Raw genomic sequence first — 11,299 nt, 5'->3', positions numbered from 1 at the left:
TATCTCTCATATCTTCTTCAGCCACATGCATTAATCGTACCAACTGCATGCATCACGATGAGAAAATTCAATCCGCACCATTTCTATCGTTTGATTTACTATGCAAACAATAGGGTACTTTGGCTTGAAATTAGTAAGTGATATTCTATGAAAATCTGTGGCTGAAACATGTGGCTCCATGTATGTGTTTTTGTTCGTACGATCTTCATGGAACACCACTTGACAAAAGCTGCATATCGATTAATTAAAGAAGAGTATGTTTTTCAAAATTATATATATATATATATATATGTACATGAATCAAGAGGAGATTGAAGTTTATACTTTATATATGTAGAGATTCTGCAGCTTAATTTATTATGTCCCTGCAGTGGTGCATTAATTGCAAGTCTCTCTCTGTCTCTCTCATTTAGTTTTTAAAGTACTTTGTTGAGGAAGTTGATCCACATTCCACCATTGCTCTGAAAAGAGTTGCCTTTATTAAGTCCTTCACCAGCATCCTCTTCAATGGTGTCTCCCTCCCTCCCTCTCTCTCTCTCCTCTCTCTCGCAAGTTAATGTAGGAAAAGATCGACGTGTCATCAAGACTTGATCGAGAGAGGGTCGACACTGACTCCACTTCCCTGTTTTCCCCAATTCCTCTAAATCTGGCCAAATTTGAATTCCAAGAAAGCTTCTTGTCTCATGTTTTTATGAGATTCACTGAGGTGTTAATGTGTTTTCAGTTTTCACCTCCAAAGGAAAACATGTTTACTACATTTAGATTTTAAGTCAGAGAGACAGATGGGAAGAGAGAGAAAGAGATCAGAGAAGCATCATCATTATACATACAAAACAGTACTGTGTATAATGATTTTTCAATAATAATAAGAACGATAAGATCAGTGGTAGTACTTATTTGTTTTACATGGGTGAAAGTGAAAGTTGACGACTTTGAAGGGAAATTGTGAGAAAACGCCAAAAATCCCACTAAAAACCATGCATGCAAGTATTTAGCATCTCAACCAAATCCAAGTGAGCAACAAGTATTCTAGATTTTTGGTAGAGAATGCTGCATCATGCAAGAGCTATATATGATAAAACCCTAGCTATATAGGTCAAATGAACTCTATAATATATCATTGCTTTTTTCTTATAAGTGATTGAACACAGGATTTTGAGTGCAAATGCGTTTTTTTTAACACTTTATTTATAGTGTTTACTGTTGCTACTTTAAAAATCAAACATGGTCCCCCAGTGTCTCATCCTTTTAAATTGGGTCAAAAAAATTATAAAACTTTGTCACGTTAGAATAGAAAGATATATGTGTGTATTGTTGATCTCTTCGGAGATCGATGTAATAATTACATATTAGTATTGTAAGCCAAAAAGGGCTGGTCATCTTATGAAAAAGAGAAGGAATCAAGGATTTGCTTTTGCAAGAACCAAGGCTGCCAAGCAACGGACGAATAAAGCAATCAAACCAGAATGCCAGAAGCAAAAAATTAAAGCAGACACACACACACACACACACACACACACTCTCTCTCTCTCTCTCTCGATATTTGATATTTGATGAGTTTGGTCATGGGACGTGGACAGTGAAAACAGTTATTGTGAGTCGAAAATGTGCATGCATTCTGCATATGGGCGTCAAAGAAGGCAAAAGGGAAAGCAAAGAAATAAAAGAGGAATGGTTGCTGTTGTTGGTGATGAGCCTGAGAGACTGAGAGGTACGACAACCGCTGGAAGAGCAATCAAAGGCTTCAAAGCCTTATTCAAAAGCAAAGCATATGGCTCGGAAATCCAAGACCCTCTATGTTATGGATGTTCATTTTGTTGACCCACACTTTGATAAACGTGAAATATATGCTCTCTCTCTCTCTCTCTCTCTCTCTCTCTCTGATTGTTAGTTTTTTCTATTCGCTGCTTTTTGCTCTCTCTTTCTCTGTCTCCAGTGTTAAGTGTTTATGTTTGTTGAAGCAGAGATGGGCCTGCGTTTTATTTTTTTCTTTTTCACTTTATTCCTCTTTATCACCTTCTGATCTTCTTCTTCTTCCAAATGGGTCCACGTTTAATTTTGCATTTCTTTTTACATTTCTGCTTCTTCACCTTCTTTTTGAGCGTTTTGTGCAGTATCACTGATACACGTTCTGGAATCTGGGCCATTAAACTTATAGCTTTTTCATAGATTTTTAGTTAATAATTACTTGCAACCTGCATATTCAGTTTGAGTCTTACTTGTGCTACGTCACATTAGTTGGGATTGCTATAATATATACTCTCTTATGGTTGATAATATTTACTTGCAACCTTATAGCTTTCTGAAATATAGGGTTAAATGTTTGAGATTTGTATAGAGAGTTTGTATTGAAAAGTGTTAGCCAGCCAAGTAGTGAGGAGTTGGACAATTGATCAAGGATTTGAGCACTTCTTCTTCTTCTTCTTTGTTTTTTATTTTAGCACAAACGATAATCTAAACTACAAAGGCTGGGATTTCTCACACACACACAACTGATGCCATGGGGATTCGAACCTCTAAGACCTCTAGTATGCAAGTTTAGCACTTCTAATATAATGTAACTCGAAAGAAAATGATGGAAGCCTAAATATCAAGACATTATGCATAAGAACACTCGAACTCTCGTCTATTTTGGATAAATACAAGTAACACTTACGATATTAATGCAAAACTCATAAACACAAGAACTAAAATTGTCATCATCTTTCTAAAACAAAGAGTCATAATATATGTGATTTGATGTCTCATCAAAGTACTTTACTAGCATTCATCAACAACAAAAAAAGTACTTTACCAGCATGATCTCTTGATCTCTCATTCTTTTCTCCGATTGATTATACAATCTAGCTAAGAGATGCATATTTGCATCTGAACTTAAATTTTTAACTCGGGTCTTTATAAATTTAAGATTAGCTTCCATGCATTCAATCTGAAAAAGTAAATTCAGTGGCCCCATATTTTCCTAAGGGACCATAATATCATATGCATAATGCATCCATATTAAGTTACTTTTGAGATACATATGTTATGATACAACCCATTATATGCGTAGGTATACTATATGTATACAAAACATGTGGCAAGTTGGCATAGATGTTGCATTACTTTTGTCACAAATCATTTGGGTTTTTGCATGTTTAGTTTTCACTTTACTGAAACCACTCATCTGAATTTCAATTGGTTCAAGTGACATGTTAGTATCATGTCACATCATCGCCCCCTATGATTCAGCATGGTTTTCTGTGATGGAGCTACTTCATGCATCATCTTGTATTATCTTGTACTGATCCTTTGTTAAATGTTGATCAAAATGGTAGTTAGTTTGGTCTTCGAATTTCTCTTTTTCTTCCAAGTTGGAATTCAAAGAATTTGTGCATGTTGGAGTGCTACTTTATAAACTCAGCGATCTCAATCCCAGTGAGATGATTCTTTAGAATTACAAATCTTCTTAGATTATGTCACTGACAATTACTTTCTCACATCTTCATCATGTGTTTAACTTCTCTTATATCTCTCTGTCATTATCGCTACTTTAATTATTGTTGAATGAGTGTGTTTTTAATCTACCTGTCACATGAATTTCAAAAATTAAACGTATTCAACAAATCCCACAATCATTATCATTTCGTTAATTATTATTGAATGCGTGTGATTTAATCTACCTGTCATACACGAATTTAAAAAATTAAACACATTCAACAACAATTAACGTTATGATAATACTTATCACCAATTAAGTGTAGTAAGCAAAAATATTTTTGCTGACAAGTAGTACGTCAGAAAGGCAACTTTTTTGATAATCCCAATCCTCTTTAGGGTAAAAAAAAAAAAAAACAAGCAATGTTCAATCAAATGTTTGTCAAGCATATGCCATGTGATATGACAGATGCCAAATCGCCCAAACAATGGCAGTTCCTATCTTAATTAGGGCATGTTGTGGAAAGTATATTTCATTTGAAACAATGGATATTAATGCTGCTTCCATATGATTTTATTTTTAAGTGAAAATGAAAATGAAAAGATTAGACTATACATCCATAGATTTTCATACTCGGTGAATAAGATAAGTTGGATTCTAATATCACATATTGAAAAAAAGACATAAAATATCTTGAGATGGCAAACCCTTATAGGTTGTATTCGAAAACATGGAAAGAAATGTTTTTATTTCAGCAACAGAAGCCCAGGCTCATGGAATTGTTGATTTTGTAGGGACTAAAAAAAAAAAAAAAATACCAAGGATTTCACACGAATTCGTTTTTTGAGATTTTATTGTATATGAGTTTTTGAGACACCCTTCTGTTCCAAGCTGTTTTTGTGCAGATTATACACATGCTGCTGGCTCCTATCACAGCCTGATTTCACATACCCCTTGAAGAAAGAGTGGCAAAAGGCTTTCCAATCAAAATCCAAAAGCTACAACTTTTTAAGCAAAATCAGTCTAGATCACCATGAGAACTGTTATTAGCCTTATTAGCCCTATCAGACGCAACATTTTGCGTGAGCCAGATAAAGCTCTCAGACTAGACAACACCATTCAGATTTCAGAACCACCAAAGTATTACTTCCGGATTGAAATTTGCTAAATGGGTCTGATTAGGACAGAATCAGTCCATTTCTTTTGTGGCTCGGATTAGGAACTCTCATGTATTAGCAGGAACAACTTGGTAACAAAATCAAAGTAACATCCCCAACCTTTGACTTTAAGGTCCGTCCCAGGTTAAGCCATAGGCACGGCACTGACAAAGTTTTCGGTTTCATCGTAATACGGTCACATAGTATTACCCTAAAGTATAAAAATGTTTTCCATATTCTGTCATATCACATGGATTAGTGACATCGAGTGACAATGAAACCATAAAATTTCCTCATGGCACTGCCCTTCAAGTTACCTAATACAGAAAGAAAGGGGGGAAATGAATCAACATATCTTCAGCAGAAACAAAAGAACAAAAAACAAAACAAAAAAGAGTCCTCATTGAATGTGAAAATTGTACATATCTGTGGATGTTTGAAGCTTTGAATTTCAATATATGTAACTTTGATCTCTCAGACCAATATGTTTTGGATTCAATACAGGCAACATCTCTTCACTAAAAACTGAGGATGATTACAGTCGTACATGTTACAATGGTACAATTTTCACATAAATGTCAGATATATATCTCAGCCCTTCATTCCTTTTGTTTTTTCTTTTTAACCCCCCTACCCATTGATGCTCTTTATAAAGAACCCCTGAAAGTATAGTCTCATCCCACACAAATAAAATGAATAACTTACAGACTTGGAAGGTGATCTTCCACCTCCCCCTGCCAAAGCAAAGCCGCTTCTTTTGACTTGAAAAGAACAAAAGAAACCAAGCAAATAGAAAGTGAACAAATAAAATAAATAAATAAACTATCAGCTGTCAACAGCATTTGTTGTGGAGGGTGGTGGCTGTGACTGCTGGGTCTCAGTCTCGGATTGAGCCTTGGCTTGTGCCTGAGCATGCTGTGTCTGCTGCTCAACAAACCGATTTATTCGCTCAAGCAACTGTGCAGCCTTTCTCTTGCCTCTATCTGTGCCATTTTGTGCCAACTCCATTAATGAACCCATCACCCCAAGTTCCTGAGCCTCTACTATATGTTGTTGGTCTCCGGAACAAAGATGCACCAAAACTGCAGCTGCATTTTCTCTGTTTCGGGGAGATCCAGTACCAATAACTTCAACCAAAACTGGCACTGCCTCGGCAGCTCCAATGGCTGATTTCCCTTCAGGATGACTGGCCAGTATTGCTAGAATGGCTAGTGCCTCATCCACCATTCCACCTCCAGGCTCTGTCAGCAGCTGCATTAGTGTTGAAACAACACCAGCCCTTACTGCCTTCCCCTTGTTCCCTTGATAAATGCACAAGTTAAAAAGTGCTGTAGCAGCATCCTTCTTTCCTCTTTGAGTACCTTCACTTAGCAATGTTACAAGTGGTGGAATGGCTCCCGAAGCACCAATTCTAACTTTATTTTCATCAACAACAGAAAGGCTGAAAAGGGTCGCAGCTGCATTTTCCCGAGCCTCCATGCCTCCATTCTTGAGAACATGAACAATACCAGGAACTGCTCCACAGGATATGATGCTTCCTTTGTTATCCTCACATATGGAAAGGTTGAGAAGTGCTGTCACAGCATGCTCCTGGGTGCGGGAGTCTGGGGTTGAAAGAAGGCCAACGAGCCGGGGGATTGCACCAGCTTCCGCAATAGCCACACGATTATCTGCATTGCGCTTGGCAAGAAGCCGGATTTCACCCGCAGCAGACCTTTGGTCTTCGGGGTTTGCTGACGTCAGCTTGCGGAGGAGAATTTCGATCTTAGTACGTTCTGCAGGCGAGCAGGCAGATGCAGTTTTATTAAGTCGAGCATTGGGTCTTTTTGGTGGTTCAATGCCATTTGCCTCACACCACTGGGCTATGAGACTACGTAAAGCATAGTTCGGTGTGAGGGTGGTATTAGAGAGGTTCTGTTGCGTTTTCGGACATGTCCCATGCCCTGCTTCAAGCCACTTTTCAATACAGGAACGTTCATAGGTCTGCAGCAGTGGAAACAAGATCTTTTAAATTGGATTGTGTCCCGGGGCATGGACTTCAAATGTATTCATAAAAAATTAACCCCATATATAGGAATACAAGTATCCAGTCTTTGTGACATCTTTTCAAGCTCGTAATAAAAAAGTTTTGGTTTTGTTCTGACAAACCATATGAAGGAACTAACAGAAGACAACCAGGCTGATCTCAAATGGGCGAATCATTGACCCAACAGCAGGATATAATGTAGCAAACAAATTTCAATATAACAATTTTCTACAGGAACGTGGAAACATGTTATTGACATCGGATAGCCATACGACAGAAAATGGAATGGAGAAAAACATCTAATAACATCCAATGAAACATGAAGGAATAAGAAAAAAGGAACAATTGAGTTGTGGGTATCAAAGAGCAAGCATATACCTGCCCGGTTGAAACAATGACGGGGTCCTTCATTAACTCCAATGATATTGGACAGCGAAAATCATCTGGAATAACTGGGGGAACCTTGTGATTTTTGTCAGTAGATGCTTGTCCACTGCAACTTGCTAATATATTCTTTTCTGTTGCAGGAGCATCCAAGTCGGGATTTTCTGTTTGTACAAAATCCTTAATTTTTTTCAGTAGCATTGACATCTTCTCGATGCTCTCTCCAGGATCCCCACCACTGGAAGTAACCATCTCATGCAAGGCTAGTGACTCTTGTGTAAGTTCAGCTATCCCTGCCAATTCTAACTTTTCAACCAATCTTTTTAGGACAGCTGGATCTGTTGCTGCATCATTTCTACTGTAAAGGGATAAGAGATCCTCATAGAGCTCAACATCTGGTGAATCAAACCTTCCATTGGCTCTTCTGAACTGAGCAAGAACTAGTTCAACCTGGATGAATGATACAGTTAAAGAATATATTTTAAACTGAAAAATCTCAAATATAATATAACAAATAAATTTAGGAGCTCTGAATCGGGACCTACTCAAATTCTTGTTGTACCACATATATATAAGTTTTGCAAGTCATAGTATGGTTAAATGTCTGTGTGTGTGTCTGTGCACATGCAATCTAAAGATGTTTAAATAAACTTTAAAGAAAATACTTCAAGAATTCTGAAAGGAAGAATCTGGCATCTCATTATAATGTCAGCTTATATAGGACAAGGATTGCAAAGTAAACATGTGAAGCTATATCCAGAAAAAGAAAACAAAAAAACAACTATTACATTGTGATCCCTGGTTATCACATCCCAAAACAATTACAGGATTGTTCAATGATGAATATATACCTGTTCCTTAACTTCATCTGATATGTCAAGATTTTCATAGGAAATTCCACTTAAAGCTTGTTCCAACTGAGATGTCACCTCATGGAACTTCTTCATAATTTGCTCCCTTTCCAGGACCTGCAAGTAGGGTGAAAAGGTTCATGAGAGACAGAGACAGAGAGAATCAAGGTATCATATGACTAGAAGTTTGAACTTTGAAGCAATCTTAGTAGTTTTTTTAAAATCTAAGGCTGAGTTAATTATTAAAAACCTTTAACAATGAAAAACAGGGAACATTCAACAGACCCCACCCATGCAAAGTACGGAAAACAAAAGAACATTGACAAATAGACCATATGACACAAACCACCTCAGAGTTTATAATATGAAATAGTCTACTCACACAGGCATGTTTCGTATCAATCTTCACTGTAATTCAGTATTCCTATCCACATTATTAACTAAGACATGGTTAACAAATTTTTTTCTGAAATTGAAGTTCAAATCTCAACCACTTATACTGAGAGTCTGGGAACACTCCCAGTTTGTTTTAGCCAATTTATGTAAATTGTGTTTCAAAACATGATATTTTTAGCCATCTTATTCCCTTCTCATCTCAATCTATAAAATAATATCAATCCTCGAACCCATATTCACTATATTTCAGCCATTGCTAGGAAATCTTAGGATCAAGATGTGTATCACTTTGCTTCTTTATTTTTAGTAACAGGGAGAATAAGAATGACCAAAAAACAAGATAGGGAGCAAGAGAGATATTGAGACAAGACATTCAGAAACATAAAGGAGAGATGGTAACTCCAATTCATCATAAACCATGTCTAGATATTTATCCCCTGTAGCATGCAGTACTATTCCTGACAATAAATCATATTCACTCTCAAAGCTCCACATAGCCCTTTTCAACAGTTAGTGGGCATTTTATACTATGGTACTAAGTTCCTCGAAGCACACGAAGAAACCATCAAAACACTGTTCTGTCTTATTTTTATGCAGCCTTTTTCAAGCCGGAAGATAGCTCATTACACAGCTGAGGGAAGCTGCATGTTTTTCTCTTTTCTTCCCAAAATTAAGTAGTAACACTTTCGTACAGAAACCTTAACACCATGCAGGAAATTAACAGCTAGAACACGCTAAAGAAATCAAAATTTTGGTGTACGTATAATCAGAAAATTCTAGCAAGCCCCAGAAGATAATGCCCATAAGTGGTGGTTTTCAAGAACTGCTAAATTCAATATGTTCATCTCTCGCCCACAAACTACTTTGAATATCTTCCCCAAAAGTGGTGTAACATCAACTACCAAAGTTCCTCCGCAAATAAAAGCAAGACCAAGAACAACCAAAATCTTGTTGACTTAGTTATAGTACCATCACTCTCAGAAATGCAAGAAGGAACCTTCTACCAAGTACATGATACCAAACAACCAAGGATATTCCACACAAAAATATGGATTCCCACTTCTGACTACCAACCAGTGAAATTCCATTCTGACCTGACAATTCCATTCACAACCACCTAAATCTTAATACAAAAACCACTCATCTCAGTAGGTGAAGCCATGAAGACAGACAAAAGCCTAAACCATAACAAGAGACACAACAATGCTTAAGTACTATATCTTGATACAGTTAATAAAACTGATGGAGACAAAAAGGACCGAACTGTAAGGACCCATGAAAGAATAATAGGAACATCTCAAACCCCAGACATGAAAGCGGACACCCTAAAAACTAATGCAAATACATTCTATTCATACAAAGAGAAACTTTTCATTGAGATTTTTAAGCATGACATTCTACTTTGAGATGAAAAATCCCCAAAATCAAATAAAACTTTCACCAAAACAAAGATGTCACTGCACCCAAATAAAAGACTAAGAATTTTTTGTTAAGGAATCTGTTTGGGAACTTTCTGCTGAGTCTCAAAAAGGTAAACATATATAAAATTATTTCGTTACTTTAATTATCCAACAACTTCACTCAAGTCTTCCTCGTCTAAATATTAAAGAAGCCACAATTCAATTCAGTGCGAAAATTTCCAAACAAACGAATTAAACTTAACTAGTATCACTTGATTTTAGGAAAAACTAAGCACAGGAAAGCAGCAATGAACTTCAATTAACGGAACCTTTTTTTTTTTTTTTTTTTAACATTTGATTGCTGAGAATGTAGCAATTGATAACAAATTAGAACTATAAATCTCAATTATAGCAAAAATATGGAACCCTTGAAACTTTTAACTAAAACTAGTATTCCAATTTAGCAAAGCCTAACACAACTGTTTTGTTAATCTGAAGTTAGTATGCTATTACTTTGATTGCTTCCACAGCAGTCAATAGCGAGTAACAAACAATTTACTCAATAATCCAGTGGAAGCAACAAATAGAGCAGTATCAAATTCAATAATAATAAAATATTTTCCTTCACCTTCCCGCATTTTCTCAGTAACCAAACAGAAAAAAAAAAATCAAAAAAATCAAAACAACAAAATCATCGAGGCCAATAATAAAACGCACACAAACAAAAAATGCAAGGACGACTGAAAAAGAGAATCGAATGATACGCACACACCAGGTAAATCTTGCTGCTTTCGCTTCCGATTCTGAGCAAGTCCTTAGCCGATTCCAGAGCCTCCATGAAGGAAAGCAAGGCCTTCAGAGTCTCCCCAGGAACCGCCTCCTTGCTATCCCTAATCTCCTCGAACATTGGCGTCAGCAGCTTCAACCTCCTCGCCAAATTACAGTACTGCTTCTTGACCGTGCACCTGTAGTCGGAGATCGAAGCTATTTCGTTGACTAGGTCGATCAGGCTCTGCACCAGAGCGACTTTGTCTTTCTCCATAGCTCGTCTTCGCCGATCTCAGCTGAAACGCAGCGTTTCAGAAGGTTTTTGGTTCTGCAAAGTCTGGGCTTAAGGCAGAGGGAGGGCACTGCAAAATGAGAGCAGGGTCTTGGGTCGTCTCTCGTAGTCAGAGAGAGAGTTTTAGAGAGAGAGAGAGAGAGAGAGAGAGCAGAAGGGAAGTGGGGAGAGAGAGTTTTTTAATGTGGCGCGGCTACGAGTCAATCTGAGTCGCTGAGTCGGCTCTTAACCAGGGTTGAGTTGTTGTTGGGTTGGGAATTAAACTTTAGCTGCGCTGTGCTCCGTGGAGTTGGTCGACTCGGCTGAAGTTTGGTTGGTTGGTTGGTGTTACGGTAGGCGGACGGTTTATTTGGCTTAGGTTTAGCTACCGCCGGTAAATTAAAAAAACAAAAAAAAACACAAAGTGGTGATATACCGCCGTTGAATTTCTCTAACTCAATTAGGAATGTAAAATATAAAATTCACAAAAGAAAAAAGTTACATACAGAATTAATTTAATCTTGGAAAAAATAATTAACCCAAATAGTGTTACATGTCAAAGTGCTTCTTGTTTGGTACACCTATATGCAACTACTATTCTATTGTATTACGATTCTTTGACACAAAT

General features: G+C 37.1%; 1 protein-coding gene across 1 annotated transcript; it reads right to left on the bottom strand.

The window, feature by feature from the left end:
* Positions 4,953 to 10,859, bottom strand: LOC18772936 (U-box domain-containing protein 13). The gene is made up of 4 exons (XM_020565602.1): positions 10,405 to 10,859; positions 7,837 to 7,953; positions 6,980 to 7,435; positions 4,953 to 6,558 (listed from the first exon to the last, which is right to left on the bottom strand). Exons 1-4 carry the CDS (start codon positions 10,672 to 10,674, stop codon positions 5,401 to 5,403), a joined length of 2,001 nt encoding a protein of 666 aa, XP_020421191.1. The 5' UTR covers positions 10,675 to 10,859; the 3' UTR covers positions 4,953 to 5,400.

Source organism: Prunus persica, chromosome G6 (genome assembly GCF_000346465.2).
Source record: "Prunus persica cultivar Lovell chromosome G6, Prunus_persica_NCBIv2, whole genome shotgun sequence".
Taxonomy (NCBI): Eukaryota; Viridiplantae; Streptophyta; class Magnoliopsida; order Rosales; family Rosaceae; genus Prunus; species Prunus persica.
This window is presented reverse-complemented; position numbering and strand designations above follow the sequence as displayed.